This window comes from Cardiocondyla obscurior, linkage group LG03 (assembly GCF_019399895.1).
Source record: "Cardiocondyla obscurior isolate alpha-2009 linkage group LG03, Cobs3.1, whole genome shotgun sequence".
NCBI classification, from domain to species: domain Eukaryota; kingdom Metazoa; phylum Arthropoda; class Insecta; order Hymenoptera; family Formicidae; genus Cardiocondyla; species Cardiocondyla obscurior.
This window is the reverse complement of record NC_091866.1, coordinates 7206233-7224702: the sequence shown is the minus strand read 5'-3', so window position 1 is coordinate 7224702 and position 18470 is coordinate 7206233. Positions and strand designations below refer to the sequence as shown.

Genomic DNA, 18470 nt, shown 5'->3' with positions numbered 1-18470 from the left:
CCGTACGAGCAGATCCTTCTGCCACCTCGCAGCGAGACAATTTGCCGAGCCATCACCGATACCGACCACATTGGAATCATTCAGGCGAAAGTATGCAAACCCGGAGTATTTATGGGAAGCTGCCTAGTTGAACCCATAAACAATATCTGTCCGGTAAGTATATTAAATACTTCGGACAGCGAAATTGTCTTTAGCACGCCGAACGTCGATATAAAAAAAATTAAAAACGCTGACGCAGAAGAGATACTCGTGTTGGACGGAACGCGTGACTCGGAGCCCGTACAGTCACGACAAAAAAGATTGAGAGACACCTTACGCACCGAACATTTAAATGAGGAAGAAAAGAAGTCTCTATTAGAAATGTGTTGTGACGTCTCGGCTTATGGATTTAGGGATTTCTAGGGGAAATAGTGAAAAGGACCAGAGCGTCGATATTTATTTCTCCACTCTAGGTATCTTAGGGTCTAAGTTGGAGTTGCTCTTCTTTAGTTTACAGGGCAATCTGCATGCACCGATTATACCCCGGGATGGCAAGAGCCGTTTCCGCCTTATCGTGGAAAGTTAAAAAAATAAATCTTTTTATCTTAGCATTTATTTTCTTTAGATGTACAATTACTAATAATTTTTTTGAATAAACGATCTATGGTTTTAGGGGGGTTTTCGCCCAAGACTTCCACTTCGGTATCGGAAGTGGTAAAATCTATCGTTTCAATTATTTAGGGAGGACGGTGGATTGTAATGAAATGGCCCTTTTGAATACTAAGTATTCTGGGGCCTCTGGGCTTAGATGGCCCAGGCTGCGGGTCTTTCGGAGCGGTCTTCTCGGGTGCCCCGAACGAACTGAGAGGGGGAAAACTTGGAGGTTGGTTGGCGGCCTCCTTCTCTGCGGCGATGAGATCCCTCAAACGCCGATAGATCTCCGCTCTTTCGCGCCTTTTCTTCCCGCCTCTATATTTTTTCCTCCATACCATCTAAAATCATAATGGGTAAATGCAAACGATTTTCATCGAGCTTGCACTATTAAGCAAATGATTTTATGGAATAAAAAAAGGAAATTGTGATGCGGAAGGTATGCCTATTGTTTTTGAATTGCGTGGATCGCAGACGACCGTTCAGATCGTGGTGCGGCTGTGCGTCAAAATACCAATTAAGCACATTACTCGCAGACAATTGGAGAGAAGGGAAATTGTAATGCAGAAGTATGCTGATCGAGGTTGAGTTGCACGTATTTGCAGACAATTCTTCAGATCGTAATGCAATTGTGCACTTGCGTTTCGATTATGCACATGCTTGCGGACAATTTTAAGGAGAAAGGGGAATCGTGATATATTAAGATACAGACGATTGTGAAGAGAAGGAAATTAAATTGCGAAATGCCAAGATTCGTATTTAAGATGGCGAGTATTGCAGACAACCCTCAGGTCGTAATGCACATTTCGCAGCGAAATAACAAATCTGTACTAATAAGCAAATATTGAGGAGTGAAAGGGATCTGATTTGCAAAATGCGAGGATTTGTATTTTGAGATGGCGAGTACTGCAGACAACTCTCAGGTCGTAGTGCAAGCTTCGCAGCGGAAAAACAAATCTGCACTTTTGAGCAATCAGTTTGATAATTTATTTGGGAATAAAGGTATGGTTTAATACAGAAAAAGAAGAGAAGAACGACTTAGCGGCCAATATTAACTTTTACGCTTTAATCATTCTCTTTAAGCTCCTAGGGCTTATAGATGTACTAATAACTAGTTACATCGATTTTTCTTAATACTAAAAGGATCAAGTTTGGAAATGGGAAAAATTGTTTCAAAATTTTAATCAACTTACTTTAAATTTATTAGTGAGTAGACGCAGCGCCTTTACAAGTCGGATGGTTGGTTGGTCCAGGCAGACGCAGCGTGATTATATTACAGTTGTCGGGTGGAAGCGGCTTCGTGACCCTCGGGTAGCTTCCAAAATTACACAAGTTGACGTTCGTAGATTTTTTGAAAAAGACTGAACGCTCGCTCGGGCCGCGGGCCCGCTTATATAGGTCTAGCATCCCTTGCTTTAGACGACAGGGAAGGGGGTCTTTTGCGTCTTAGATTTTCGGTATGACGCGGCTAGCGGCGGAGAAATCGTATGGAATTCTTCGTGCATGTACTGTTTATTAATTTGGGGGGTTTCGGTCTCCCTAGCGCTGATAGCGGTGCGATTGAAACCTGTAGCTCTGAATGTTATTGTTAGATATCGCGAAACTATGCGTTCCTAGCATTGGCGACTGATCTAATGCCGTGTGAAAGTTCATTCCCACGCGATTTAAGTTTTAAGCATTCAGAGTCACAGATAAATCTTGCGGGTGTATTAAAATAATTATTTATAAAAATTATGCAGGTACATATGAGAGTAGACACGTTAATTTTCTTAAATTCAATTTTGCAAAAAGAAAAAGATATATGCGCTCATATGTACGTGCATTTACAATGGACGACATATATTTGTGAAAAGTAATTTTAACAATAATTATCGGCGCGCTTATAATTATCGCAACGCTGCCCCTGTGGAATGGCAGCTCGGCTGACAAGCATGGTTGTCAGTTAGCCATTTGGAAGGCGCTGAATACATGTACTGGGGTGCTCTAATACGGTAACATGGGTGGTCTCTTTTCTTAAAAGTAATTTTAGTATTTAAGTAAAATATCCTTAAATAGGATCGTTCGATATCACTAAAAGTATTAAATTTGGTAAATTCTAAGAAAAGGTGGCAGTGCAGGCGCAAGTGATACAGATTTAATATTACAAAATTCAGTAAGTGATTGTTAATTTCTACAATCATTAAATTATTAAATTATTGAATTTAGTTTATTCCACGTGTTCTTAAAGTTTTAACAATAGAACTTCCTTTGGCGTTCAATAGTCAGCTAGAGACATCGGGTTAGCCGTAATGTTTATCATATGTCAGCAGGTAGAGCGTGGCGCCTCCATTTTGTATATCTCATAAATTAAGCAATTAGGGACCGCGTGTGCGACTCGAGGATCCGATATCTCGGGCTGTTTATTGTTCGCGCTCTTGGCTTTTGGCGCCTTCTTGGCTGGCCCTTTGTTCAAAGGAAAAATACTTATTCTAATAATCTATGATTATTTGGCGGAACGCATTGCATTTTATCAATTTAATAGAACAGGTTTTCGAAAGCGCGAGTATACGGCGCTGTAAGAGAATGAGTCGCGCACGGCTCATGAATTGTTAATATGTGGAAAAATTATATATTAATGTAATCAAGTTCTTTTAAATTGACATTATGCGTAAATATTTTTAGAATGTCGCTGTATGTTCTGTTTTATCATTAACATATTGGTTATTATTCTTAAAGTCTACCATAGATTATTTCTTACAGAGAGGGATCGTTTATCCAAAAGACCAGGTTGAGAATCCCCACTCTCATGCTATTGGTCGAATCGATTTTACTAGGATTTGGAACTTTATTTAGTGGAAATTTTAATTTCTGACGTCACAGTGTGACAACTTTTGTGACACGTTCTACTTAGACGGAGATACCTTAACATGTATTAACGCGGTAGCACATGAAATCTCCATGGACGAAAAAGCAAAACCAATAAATAGTCGACCATACAGACTGCCTGAACGACATAAAACGGAAGTAAACAATGAAATACAAAAAATGCTACAAGAAAAAATAATACGGGAAAGTACCAGCCAATGAAATGCATCCATTCTGGTAGTACCGAAAAAAGCCGACGAAAATGGAAATTTAAGAGTTCGGATTGTGGTGGATTTTCGGAAATTAAATGAGATCACAATTGGAGACTCATTTCCGATTCCTAACATCACTGACATCCTGGATCAACTGGGACAAGCAAAATACTTTTCAACGTTAGATTTAGCATCAAGATATCATCAGATCCCGATGCATGAGATGGCTCGGAACAAAACCGCCTTCTCAACAACTCTGGGGCATTACGAATTTAATCGTATGCCGTTCGGGCTAAAAAATGCACCAGCCACGTTTCAACGGCTGATAAATGCAGTCTTATCTGGTTTACAAGGCATCAAGTGTCTGGTATACCTTGATGATATAATAATTTACGGCCCTACTCTCCACGAGCATAATGAACGGCTAAAAAAAGTTTTCAAAAGGCTAAGAGAACACAATTTAAAATTACAACCAGGGAAATGCGAATTTCTACGAAAAGAAGTCCTGTACTTGGGACATATAATAGCAGAGGACGGAATACGGCCCGACCCGTCTAAAATATCCGCCGTAAGAAATTATCCGACTCCGAAAAAAATTAAGAATATTCAATCTTTTATCGGATTGTCCGGATACTACAGAAAATTCATTGCTAACTTCTCAAAAATAGCAAAACCATTAACAAATCTAACTAGAAAAGGCCAAGAATTTAAGTGGGAGATAGAGCAGCAGCAAGCATTTAAAATGCTCAAGGAAAAATTAACTACCGCGCCGGTATTAAATTACCCAGATTTTGCGAAAAAATTTTTAATCATAACGGATGCCTCCGACCAAGCAATCGGAGCCATACTTTCGCAAGGTGAAATCGGAGAAGACAGGCCGATCTCTTATGCAAGCCGCATATTAAATAAAGCGGAAAAGAATTACACAACAACTGAAAAAGAATTACTAGCCATAGTCTGGGCCGTTAAACATTTTAGGCCATACATCTACAGAACAAAATTCACCATCATTACGGATCATAAACCACTAACCTGGCTTTTTAATGTAAATGATCCAGGGTCGCTATTAATCTGATGGCGACTAAAATTAGAAGAATATACATACGAAATTCTACACAAGGAAGGAAAGAAAAATACGAACACAGACGCGCTCAGTAGACACCCGCCGCTCGAAAAAACTGTCAGCATAAATACGACCGTTGAAACGCGAGACTATACGACGGAAGAAAAAGAAAAAATTTTAAAAGAATATCACGACTCTCCACTGGGAGGACACCAGGGAGTATCACGAACAATAAATCGATTGAGATTAAAACATAACTGGCACGGACTAACAAAGGATGTCGAAAAATACATAAAGAGATGTGAAACATGCCAGAAAAATAAATTAAGTAGGCAAACAAAAATGCCACTGACGATCACGGATATGCCTAAACGACCTTTGGAGAAATGCGCCCTGGATATTGTAGGGCCACTCCCCGTGTCAAACGAAGGGAACAAATATATATTAACGTTCCAAGACGCCTTAACAAAATTTAGTAAGGCGATTCCGATTACCAACCAAGAAGCGCTGACAGTAGCAAAAGCATTTATAACAAAGATCGAATTCGAGCATGGAATACCGGAGAAACTACTCACGGATCAAGGGACGAATTTTACAAGCGAAATGTTTAAACAAACCTGCAAGTTACTGAAAATTGAAAAAATACAAACAACCGCCTACCACCCTGAAACAAATGGCGCGTTGGAAAGATCGCACAGAACACTCGCCGAATATCTAAGACATTATCTAAACGAGGAACAAACAGATTTGGACGAATGGTTACCGTATGCTATGTTCACGTATAATACCACGCCACACACAGCTACAGGTTTCACACCATTCGAGCTCATCTATGGACATCAAACTTTGCTGCCTACAGCAGTGTCAGTCACACCGATGCAAACGTATTCGTACGAAGATTACGTACAAGAGCTCCGAGAACGACTACGGGCATCAAATTTCTTAGCGCGAGAACACGCTAAGGAGGAAAAATTAAAAGCGAAAATATACTTCGACATACGAACAAACCCTAAATCATTTAAAGTCGGAGATTCCGTACTATTACACGACGAAGCAGTACGGCGAGGGCGATCAAAGAAACTCGACGCGCAATGGGTGGGACCGTATGTAATAATAGAAAAACACGGCGAAATAAATTATACAAGTAAAAAGGAAAACCATTCGTGTTCACGCTAACCGGTTAAAACTATTTATCGAACATTAAGAGGAAAAGGAGATGGTGAGTCGGTAAAACAGAGAGAGAGAGAACAAGCAAAAGAAGAGTCATGCCACAGAGCAAACAGAAAATTGATCCCAGGAGCATTGGATGAAGAAACTGGACGACGGATCAGCAGCATGAAGGAACAGAGTTCAAAGCCCAAAAGCGGCAAATAAAAAATCACTCACCAGACTGCAAGACATCGACGGTGCGAGACCCATCCTCGGCGAGCCGCACACACAGGTCCCGGTCCTCCACCCGGGTGATCACTTCCCGCAGCCCATAGGGAGACGCCGGCGATGGCCCTGGGTCCGGGGCCGCAGACACCACCGAACGATAGGCCACCAAAGAATACGGTGGCGGCGGCGATTCGGGGGGCGGCGACCGATAAGGAGGATCCAGGGCCGGAGGATCAGTATCCGGCGTTTTCGGCTCCACCGGTGACGACATCCGCGAAGATGCCTCCGATGGCAGGGGGCTCGATGGTTGATCCTCCGGGGGGAAGGGTGGAAGATGGGATAACTCCGGTATCTCTTCCACCACGATCCCCCCGGTAATAAGCTCCCTGCAGATCATCGGAGGGAATCCACCAATAGGCGGCATATACAAAGGGGGCGGCAGCCCCACGGGTGCCCCCCCGGTCGATGTCGACGGGCCTGCCGAGTGCTCCGGCACCGTTGTCGCCGTGGAGCTAGGCGACAAGACAGCCACGGAGCACTCCTCGCAGTACCGAGAAGCATAGGTGCTTCAGCACCGCGGGCAAAAATGCAGGCAAGCCTGCGATATACTGTGTCCTAAGCACAGGGGGGCAAATCGGGGCTCGTCGCACCGATAACATCCAGACGACACGTTCTTACTCACTGGAAACAGGAGAAAAGTTATAAAAAACCGACCACCACACATCACATATATGTATATATATATATATATATATAAAAAAAAAAAAAAATTTTTTTTTTACTTTGTTTTAAAAACGAAAAAAACGGACTCGTTAACGACAGACTGCTCGAGACAGACTAAAGAGTCTCTGAAATTAGAAGGCAGCAGTGAAAGAAAGAAGAACTTGAGCCGTGCAAAAAAATAAAAAGTTTAGATAAGTGAAATTTTAATCGTAATATGCACTTACCTCATCAAAAAAGACGTTCCCACTGTAGACGTTGGACACCACGACACTGACAGACACTTCCACATAGAAATATAAAATCAAAACTAACACACAGTAAGAAAGGCTACTCATTTTTCAGACTTGCGTCCACGGTAACGCAAGCCAGGAACATAGGAGAAAACACGGATACACGCACACCACCGTATTTTATCGCCCGGTTTACACACACCCCCGGATTATATTATGAGAGCCAGGGATTTCTGCAAATGGCAACGTCTACATGAAAGTTCGTAATTATGACAGATGTCTCAACCATCGAAGAACGATACAGGAAGGTACAAAATTACACGGAAAAAGCAGAAAAACTCTGCAATTACTTCCATAAGGCACACGAAGAAAACATAGGTGGCAAGTGCAACGAGATATTATATACAACGCTCGCCGAATACGACAAATTAACAACCGCAATAAACCGGCTGCAAGTTATATATGGGTCCGCAACACAAAAGAGAGGTTTAATTGATTTCGTCGGGAAAGCGGGAAAAGCATTATTCGGCCTGATGGACGTAGACGACGAGAAACAAATCGCGGAACAACTGGAAATACTACACTCGCAACAACAGACTCTGCAATACATCGCAAAAAATCAGATAAAAATTCTGAACACAACGATAGGTCACATCCGAGAAACAGAAAATAAGACGGACCAACATATTAAAAATCTAGCTAACGCGACAGCGGCAGTAAGCTGGAAACTCGACCAGATAACACGCCGACTGTACGCGTTAGATTTCGTGTCTATAGTAAGAACATTGATTACAGACACATTAAATGATGTGCACGACATCACGGATTTCTTGACACATTCAAAATCCGATATGCTGAATCTGCGGTTATTTGCGTTAGAAAAAATACTAGCGGAACTAAAAGAAGCCGCAGGAAATTTAAGAAGGGGAAATCACTTCCTATTTCGTATCAACGAACAAAGTTGGTACAATATCCACGAATACGCAGAAATCAGCGCGTATTACAAAGAAAATGCAATAATAACAATTATAAAATTCCCGATAGTGGGATATGAAAATTTTGAAGTAATGCGAGTCACGGCAATTCCCGTGTATAGTAGTGAAAACATATTCAACGTCATAAATAACGACAATGAAATAATCGCTTTCGACAAAGAAAATAATAACTACCTAAAATTAACCGCGACCGAATTAGAAAAATGCAAACGCAGTGACAAACAGTACGTGTGCACTCAAAGCCATCCGATATACCACGCAAAGGCAAATGCCCCGTGCGAAATACAAGCACTCACGAGACCGGATCAACAACCGACGCAGTGCAAAACCCGACACCTCCTATCAAGAGCGACCATATGGATTTCCCTACACGAAGCTCAATCATGGATATTCTCAACTACTGAAGAACAGGAGATCCAAATATTTTGCTTAAACCACCCGAAGAATATTATTAAAATCAAGAACACCGGTAAACTTACTATTTTCGGCGAATGTCAGGTAATAACAGCTGACATATCAATACGAACCAAAAGCGTGCATGAATCACATATCATGGCACGTTTACCTGCATACAATGAGTTAAAATACTTTCTTGTATGCGCTCCCGGATTGCCTCCTTGCATCGGACACGATTTAATGGAAGGCGTTGCAGCTTTTGATATGAAATTATATATAGATTATTTTATAAAAAAAAATGGTTTACTTTAATAGAATTAAATACTTTGATTGACAAATTTCACTATTCAACGGAAGATCGAAAAGATAAGCCTTGTTCGTTATCAGCTACAACTAATCGTATTACTGGAGGAGCTTGCCAAATCTGGACATTTGTAAGGATTTTTCCTCTGCTAATTCACCACAAAATTAAGAACATGTGTGACGACGTATGGCTTTGTTTTCTGTTACTGACAGAAATTTTTGAAATAGTTTGTTCAACAACTATTCATAAATCATGTTTGCCTTATCTTGAAAGAATAATTTTCGAATACCTTTCTATGAGACAAGAATTATTTCCTGAAGTTAATCTACGATCAAAACATCACTATCTGTCTCACTACAGTAAATTAAGTTTAGAGTTTGGACCTTTAATAAAAGTTTGGACTATGAGATTCGAAAGCAAACACCGATTTTTTAAAAAGACCACTCAAAATCTGCAAAATTTTATTAACATTGTAAAGTGCTTAAGTGAAAAACATGAACTTCTTCAAAGTATGGTACGACTGGGAGCTGATAGAAGACTTGAGTCAAAAGTATTCGAACTTAGTGATTTTAACATAAACTTGTATCACGAAGATATTAAAACGGCCACAAGAAAAATGAATTTACCTGACGACATCCAACAATGCACCAGAGTTAATTTTAAAGGTACAGACTACATTAAAGAGCATGTTTTATTAATATGCCAAGATGGTTTCGAAAATAATATATGTCTTGGAAAGATTTGCTTGTTTTTTTGTACTACTGACATGAACGTTTATGTTGTGTTAGAAGTGATAGAGAATTTTTTTATACCATCTCTAAGAGCTTATGAACTGGGTCGAATAATTGGTTATGACTGTCTTTCCTTGGAAGAAATGAAGAATTTTAAACCTATGCATGTATATAACTTAGGAAATATGTTATGTATTAAACCATGTTATGGTTTTGTATCTCATCATTTGTAATCAAATATATAAACGTTTCACATAAATGATATGGATAAGATCAATTTCATAGCGTTGTAATACTGCTTGTTACTATAGAATTATGTTTATACTAATAATAACTGTTTATTACTAACATTTATAAAAGAATATATTAAACATTAAGAAATTATACTTTTTTCAGATTTCAAAATGCCTTTATTCAAAATTCAATCATTACAATCCAAAAGAATAATAATAAATGCTGAAAAACTTTCCCAAGTAATTGAAATTGCAATTAAGAAACTTAATCTTCCTTCTGATGGTGATTTCACGGCAAATTAATTATTTTCATTATTAATTTTATAACTATTAAGGAAAATCCTTTTCATTAGCAAACAATGTATGCAATATCTTTTTTACTATATAAAATTAATAATGAAAATAATTAATTTACCGTCACCTATAGGTGACGTTACAAGAAGATGGAACAGAAATTGATGACGACGATATCTTAATCCAGTTATCACAATTAAGCGTTACTCCTATAGTATTACAAATTCAGAATAAAAACGAAACATCACAATTAAGCGTTAGTCCTATAATATTACAAATTCAGAATAAAAACGAAACATTTGAAATGTTCAAAAGAAGAGACTATGATAAAGATTATTTAGACGATGTTGAACCAAATAATTTGCTAGGTACATTATATATATATATATATATGTGGACGTTGACGGTGTCCAGCCGGCGCTACAAGTCGCGCAGAATAAGGGGGTCACAGTTTAAGACATAAAGACAGACACTTGACAAGTTTACAAAATAAGATCAGATATATTTAATAAACAAGTAAAGAAAATAACAAGCAATGACAAAAACGATAAAAAGTAAAGCGCAAATTATAAAGAGAAGCAGTCCTCTCATTGAGGAAACAAAAGCGGATCAGTATAGACCGCGTCTGACTTATCTGTATTCCGCAACGGCGGAAGAATGTTGTCGGCAGCAAGCGCAAGGAACTCGCAGTTCACAGCTTGCGGTTCGCAATTCGCGTTTCGCTGCTCGCAATTTGTGTACGCAATAGAGCCTGGCCAGGCTTGAGAACGCAGAGTGATTAGCACACATGCACTTGATGCACAAACTGGAGCGCGGTGATACGAATGAATTATACAAGGTAAAGTGTCGTAGAAGACGACAACTGAGCGATGTGCTCGCTATGAGATTCGGAGGGACTCTGAGGGCTCGGCTGATGCAACGAGCCTTCAGAGCTATTGTCTCTGAAAAGTAAATCGGGATAGTCCCGGAAGTTCGTTGAGGAAAGTCCCGAGACAAAGTCCATTTCAAAGTCCGATCACGGAGTAAATAATTATTTAGAAGAAGGGTCGCGGTATTAAAGTTTGCTTCCTCCTTCGCACGGCCGGTAACGTGTGAGGTGGCGTCATCCGACGTGTAGCGTCGGAGGGATCCGCCACAACCACTCCCCCTCCAGTTTCCTGATCATCCAGAGAAGGGAACGATACTCTTCGTGGTCTTGAAGATGATGGTTTAGGGTCTTCAGGTGTTGAGAAGACAAGATCTTCAGAAGAGCTGGTATGAGTCCGGGATGCCGTTGTTTGGTCATTGACATGAGATTCTATGAAAGCTGGTTTCAAAGAATCTGTAGAAACGACTTTCTCCAGTCCATCAATTTTGATGACGTATGTCTTGTCGTTGAGTCGCTTGATGATCTTGTGAGGTCCCGTATATGGTGGTTGAAGAGGTCTTCTGATAGTGTCCACTCGCTTGAAGACGTGGGTGCACGTTGAAAGCTCAGGATACTGGAATGGCTTGGTTGTCGAGTGATGGGATGTTGGTACTGGCTTAATTGTTTGAATCAAGCGTTGGTAGTTATTTAAGAACTCGGTAGGATTTGCTTGTGAGGAGTGTGTCACAAAGAATTCTCCTGGTAAGCGAAGTGTGGTTCCATAAAGCATCTCTGCAGGGGAGGCGTCCAGGTCCTCCTTATGTGCAGTTCTGAGTCCGAGTAATACTGAAGGAAGCAACGTAGGCCATGGTGTGTGTGGGTCGCACATTAAAGCTGTTTTGAGTGTACGATGAAGGCGTTCAACAATTCCGTTAGCCTGTGGGTGATATGGCGTTGTATGAATCCGATGAGCTCCCATGGATGAGGCCAGACAGGAGAAAAGAGCAGATTCAAATTGACTTCCTTGATCCGAAGTAATTGTGAGAGGTGTTCCGTAAACACAAATCCATGAATTGAAGAAAGCGTCGGCGACTGTGCGGGCAGAGATGTTTTTCAATGGAACGACGACAGGCCATCTGGTGAAGCGATCGATGACGGTCAAGCAATATTGGTAATCTTGACAAAGCGGCATTTTGATGATGTCCAAATGTATGTGCTCGAAGCGGTTGTCAGGGCACGTAAATTTGTCGAGAGCCGTACGGTTATGTTTGGAGACTTTGGCACGTTGGCACGATTCACAGGTTCGTGTCCAAAGAGCAATGTCTGAATTGATGTTAGGCCAGCAGAATTTTGACTTGATGGTTTTCAGAGTTGTTCTGTTGCTGGGATGAGATAAACCGTGTATGACATCAAATGCGGTGCGTCGAAGATCCTGCGGAAGATATGGTCGTACTAGTCCGTCGGAGGTGTTGCAGAAGATGTTGAATCCATCGATGAAGAGATTCTGAAGGTTGAGCGAAGAGTTGAGGAGAACTTCTTGAAGCTGGTTGTCTCTTGATTGAGCCTCGTGAATCGTGCGAGTGTCAAGCTGAGTTGGCATGTCGATGGTGCACGTTCGTGAGAGAGAATCTGCCACACTGTTATCCTGTCCTTTAAGATGCACTATGTGCGCATTAAATTGCAGGATATAATCGAGTTGGCGAGCTTGTCGTGGTGAGGCTTTGTCCGAGCGCTGTTGATCAGCGTAAACCAATGGTTTGTGGTCTGTCCTGATGGTGAAGCTGCGACCTTCCAAGAATCGTTGAAAGAATTTGATGGAGGCGAAGATTGCCAGTAACTCTCTGTCGTAGGTGCTGTATCTTTTCTCCGTGTCGCTCAGTTTGCGAGAGAAAAATCCGATGGGTTTGGAAACACCGTTGATTTCTTGTTCGAGTGAGGCACCGATTGCTGTGTCCGAAGCATCCGTTGTAAGAGTCAGAGGTGCCGTGTTGTCGAGAAAGGCAAGCTTGCAAGCATGGACTATGGCATCCTTGCAGTCTTCAAAGGCTTGATTGGTTTCTGGAGTCCACACGATGTCTTTCTTGCTTTTCCTCGGAACGTTCTTAAGGAGATCGTGCAATGGAGCTTGTGTAGAAGCCGCGTGAGGAATGCATCTCCTGTAATAGTTGAGCATTCCGAGGAATCGCCGCAGTTGAGTGAAAGTCTGTGGTTTAGGAAATTCACGAATAGCCTGAACCTTGCGTTGTGGAGGTTCGTATCCTTGCTCGGAGATCGTGAATCCCAGGAAATTTACAGATGCTTCTCCGAAGCAGCACTTCTCCAGGTTGATGGATAAATTGTTTTCTCGGAGTAACTGGAACAGCTGTTTCAAGTGTTTGAGATGTTCTTCATGTGAGGAGGAGAGCACGAGCAGGTCATCCAAGTAGCTCCTGACGAATGGTAGTTCTCGCAGAAGGTTGTTCATAACCCTCTGGAAAGTCTGAGAGGCGTTGCGAAGTCCCATGGGCATGCCAAGAAACTCGAAAAGGCCGAAGGGAGTTGTGACGGCTGTCTTCTCGATGTCTTCTGCTGCTACCGGCACTTGGTAGTATGCCTTTTGTAGGTCTATTGTGCTGAAGACTCTGTTTCCTTCACAGTCTTGCAATAGATCCTCGATGATAGGCAGCGGGTAACGGTCCGGAATTGTTTGGGCGTTTAGGCGTCTGTAATCACCCGTGACTCTCCAACCACCCAGGGGCTTGGAGACAAGGTGAAGTGGGCTGGCCCATTGACTTGATGATGGACGAATGACGCCTTTATCCAGCAGATTGTTGAATTCATTCCTTGCTGCGTTGAGCCGATCACCGATGAGCCGACGAGGTCGCTCGTAAGTCGGAGGTCCTTGAGTAATAATGTGGTGGCGAACAGCAATCGGGTTGTCCGTGAAAGTCAATGTAGTTGATGAAGCGATGTCCGCATATTCCTGGAGTAGCTTGTCGTAGTTGTCCCTGAAAGGTCCCTCCGGAATAGGGCGTTTCTCAACGTGTGAGATATTATAATCTCGCACCGTTTTACAAAAGCCAATGGCAGACACGCTTGTCTTAGAATCGACGAGTTTCTTATTCTTAAGGTCTATAAGAAGACCATAACGCGCGAGGAAGTCTGCTCCCAAAATAGCTGTGGTGATATCAGCAATAATGAAGTTCCATCTAAAATCCCGTCTGAGAGAAAGATTGACGGTGAGACCTTGTTGACCGTAGGTCTTTATGCGCGTTGAGTTAGCCGCAAAGAGCGTGAGTTTGGGATTTGGTTTGATATTCATCTCGCCGCGTGGTATTAACGAGATGGAAGAGCCGGAGTCAATTAAAAACTCAATTCCCGAAGCTCGATCAAAAACGATTAGGCGTTTTTCCGAGTTGGGAAGGCCAACGGTAGCCGCCTGAACGTGCGTTGGCGCATCTAGTTTCCCGACGCGGTTGAGGGGGAAGCCTTTTGTACAAATTTGCATGGCTGAATGCAACGTAAAGCCATGGGTCCCCATCGCTGATGATAGCGGCAAATATCAGAGGGGGCCTCGCGGAAGCGCGGTCGTGACCGAGATTGAGATTGTGATCGCTCGCGGGTTCGACGGTCGCGATTGAAAGTGGTTAACGCCTTCATTTGATTGAGAAGGTCGCGATTGAGTCCGATGAGCTGTGACACGGACGTCTGCAGAGCCAAAAGTGTGGCTTGGATTGAAGGATCCACGGAGCCGGCAGGAAGGACAGGATTAGTTTCTGTCTGGACTTTATTGGAGGATACGGCTAAAACCGTGGGATTCGTATTGTCCTCTAGGAGCTCGTCTGCCGCGGCCGCAAGCTCATCCAGCGAGGATGTCTTGAAAAACCGTAAAAGACGCTGCGCACTGGAAGGCAGCAGGTCCATCCATTTTACGCGAAGGACATCTTCCGAAGCGCGATTGTCCGCGAGAGATCGCATGCGACGGAGTAATTGCGATGGTTTTCGATCACCAAGCTCTAGTTGGGTGAGCAGCTTTCTCATTTGACGGTCGGCTGAATCCATGAATCGGTCAAGGATTGCCTTTTTAAGGCCCGCATATTTGCGTTCTCGCGGCGGTGACTTGATAATATCTGCCACTTCCTGAAGGGAGTCGGAGTCTAGTTTAGATACCACCATGTGGTATTTAAAGTCGTCATTTGTGACGCGGTTGATCTGGAAGGCAGATTCAACCTGGAAAAACCAAAGCTCCGGGTTCTCCTTCCAGAAAGGTGGCAGTTTACAGTTTTTAATAGCATCGGTTGATTCATCGGCAGCAGCCACGTGGCTACCGGACACCGATTGCATCGCCATATTCTTGGTAGGTAATGGCGTGGCGGTATTTTCCTGTGACTTGTTTTGTTCGTTAGTGCTACTTGGCGAAACTTGAGGAGTCAATACCGGCGGATTGGACATCCTCTTTTTCTTCTTAGGTTTCCGACTCACTGTCGAGCTATCGACAGTATCAATTATCTGGCGCGACGGAACCGAACCCGTATCTGTAACGGCCTGAGTCAGCGAAGGCTGACGCAACAAGACAAAAGTTAAGAAGACAAAGGAACCGTGCGTCAAGTCACAGGAAGTGATAACGCCGTACCAAAAGTCACCGGATATATAATATAATAGCAAACTCACAAAAGGGACCCAGAGAATAGTAATAAAAGTAAAATAAAACAAAAATCAAAATCAAAAATCAGACGATAATCCGAAAATAAGGATTTGCACAATTAGGCACTTTATTTAAATCCCAGGGCGGTAATGAATTTGTAATTAATCAAGGTAAAAACAAAAGAGAGGTCCCTTGTAACAAATGCCAAAAATAAAAAAAAAAATCTTAATGAGAGTATCGGACTCGAAGGATGTCTCGACACCAAGTCCGGAGTTCGCTAAATTGATAAAAACACACAAAAAATATAAGGAGTGATTGCCTTTATGTCAATGTATTGGCCAAGTAATGCCAAACTTCTTTCTTTTGCAAAGCTGCGTACCCTGATTGTGATCGCCAGATCAGAGGGATCAAAATCAAGGAGTGCAGAAAAGTGACGTTTAAAATCACGTCGGGGTCACCAATGTGGACGTTGACGGTGTCCAGCCGGCGCTACAAGTCGCGCAGAATAAGGGGGTCACAGTTTAAGACATAAAGACAGACACTTGACAAGTTTACAAAATAAGATCAGATATATTTAATAAACAAGTAAAGAAAATAACAAGCAATGACAAAAACGATAAAAAGTAAAGCGCAAATTATAAAGAGAAGCAGTCCTCTCATTGAGGAAACAAAAGCGGATCAGTATAGACCGCGTCTGACTTATCTGTATTCCGCAACGGCGGAAGAATGTTGTCGGCAGCAAGCGCAAGGAACTCGCAGTTCACAGCTTGCGGTTCGCAATTCGCGTTTCGCTGCTCGCAATTTGTGTACGCAATAGAGCCTGGCCAGGCTTGAGAACGCAGAGTGATTAGCACACATGCACTTGATGCACAAACTGGAGCGCGGTGATACGAATGAATTATACAAGGTAAAGTGTCGTAGAAGACGACAACTGAGCGATGTGCTCGCTATGAGATTCGGAGGGACTCTGAGGGCTCGGCTGATGCAACGAGCCTTCAGAGCTATTGTCTCTGAAAAGTAAATCGGGATAGTCCCGGAAGTTCGTTGAGGAAAGTCCCGAGACAAAGTCCATTTCAAAGTCCGATCACGGAGTAAATAATTATTTAGAAGAAGGGTCGCGGTATTAAAGTTTGCTTCCTCCTTCGCACGGCCGGTAACGTGTGAGGTGGCGTCATCCGACGTGTAGCGTCGGAGGGATCCGCCACATATATATATTGTGTTCAATATTGTAAGAGAATATATTTTCCCGTTTCTATATTTTTTTGTACTTTTATTATTATTTTTATTACAGCATCACCAAGTACATCGACATCGTCAAATAATTCCAAAAATTCATGCGTTTTAAATTTAAAAACAGGCGTATGGGACAAAGTTCCTAATACGATACTTTGTACTTGCGAAAGAGGAGAAAAACTACTGCCTTCACAAAGACAAACGATTAATCGAGTTGTCGCAGATTATATGTTAAACGAACTTAAACAAACGTCAAGAGGTATGGCTGAAAAAATAGCGTTGAACATTTGTAATACGTACCCAAAATCTTTTAAAGACACAATAGATAATCAACAGTGGGGTAGTGGCATAGAATCGCTAAGAATGCAAATATATAACTGCGTTCAGTACATGAAGCATACAAGAAACAAAAAAAGAGCATTTAGTTCCGATAGCGACGATGCAGAGCTAGAAGAAAGGAAAAAACAAACTGCCATATCACAACGTAGAGATCAATACGGATGCATTGCATATGCACCTAAATTACCTCCTACAGAGGATTCCAAATCACAAGAAGAAAAACGTATTCAATTATTGGAATTATTTGCTAATGTGGAAAGAGATACAAAAACAGTTAATCATTTAATGATAGACACATATCCAACTGTAAGAGGTATCATAAATGAAAAATCAAAAAAAATTGAAGAATTGTTAATTGATTGGCCTTTTTTAAAAGACTCAGATTTTTTATTGCAACATAGTTCTACCTTACTTGGAAAAGATGTTACGAATATTTGGTCAAACTCACTAAATACAAAAGTTAAGCCTATTCGGCAATACCTTAAATTTTTAAAGAAAAAATCTGGAAATATGACTAACATTATAAATGAATGCAAAGCGGCTGTACAGATAACGAAGAATAACACACCAAAAATACTAGTTATTTTCCGTTGCTAGTAGAACATTTTAAAGAAGATACAAGCTTTTTATTTAAAATAACTAGCGTAAATAATAATATTTTTTATATTTAATACCTGTATTAAAAGTATGACATATTATATTATTACAGGTAGATACAGCAGATACAAATGTGTTGTCAATTCCCAATTCCAATTATCCTGTCTTAATTATCAGAGGAACGTCACTGTATGATACTAATGCTATATGCACTGTTGTCTTCGAAAAAAACACTTTAATATTTTGCGACGACGTTTCGCAAGGAATTTTGATATGTTTTTTAACATATTACGTATTCGGTTACTGTTATCCTAGAGAAATAGAAAAAACTTTAGAATTTATTCAAAGGTATACCATTGAATAAAGTGTAAAGTTTTTTCTATAGTTTTTTCTTTATTATAATAAAGTGCACAATTGGATTTATTATTGTTATTAATATTTTATTTAAATGCATTCTTTTAGAGTCTTTCTGAACATTAATCCCATCACCGGTGGGAAAAAAAGCATAAAAAGCAAGCGTAAGGGCAAATCATTTGACACGGATGTATTCAATCTTGCAAAAGCGGCACTTTCTTTATTTCCTGACTTATAAAACAATGTTAACTTAAACTTTTACTTTAACTTTAATTAAACTTTATAAATCATTATATTTTATAATTAAGGTTTAAGGTTTAAGGTTTTTTCTAACAGTGTATATAATATATTATAATTATAATTATAAACCCTATTACATTTAAATAAAAAAATATAATTATAACAATAAAATAGACATTTCTTATTGACTTTTAATTAAAATGT

At 41.0% G+C, this 18470-nt stretch overlaps 2 protein-coding genes across 2 annotated transcripts; one reads left to right on the top strand and one right to left on the bottom strand.

The window, feature by feature from the left end:
• Nucleotides 1–14317: 14317 nt before the first annotated feature.
• LOC139113902 (uncharacterized) lies at nt 14318–15310 on the bottom strand. Its single transcript, XM_070675348.1, has one exon. It carries the CDS (start codon nt 15308–15310, stop codon nt 14318–14320), a length of 993 nt encoding a protein of 330 aa, XP_070531449.1.
• A 797-nt stretch (nt 15311–16107) lies between these two features.
• On the top strand, nt 16108–18264 carry LOC139113901 (uncharacterized). Its single transcript, XM_070675347.1, has 4 exons — nt 16108–16126; nt 16795–17654; nt 17785–18020; nt 18135–18264. Exons 1-4 carry the CDS (start codon nt 16108–16110, stop codon nt 18262–18264), a joined length of 1245 nt encoding a protein of 414 aa, XP_070531448.1.
• Nucleotides 18265–18470: the final 206 nt, after the last annotated feature.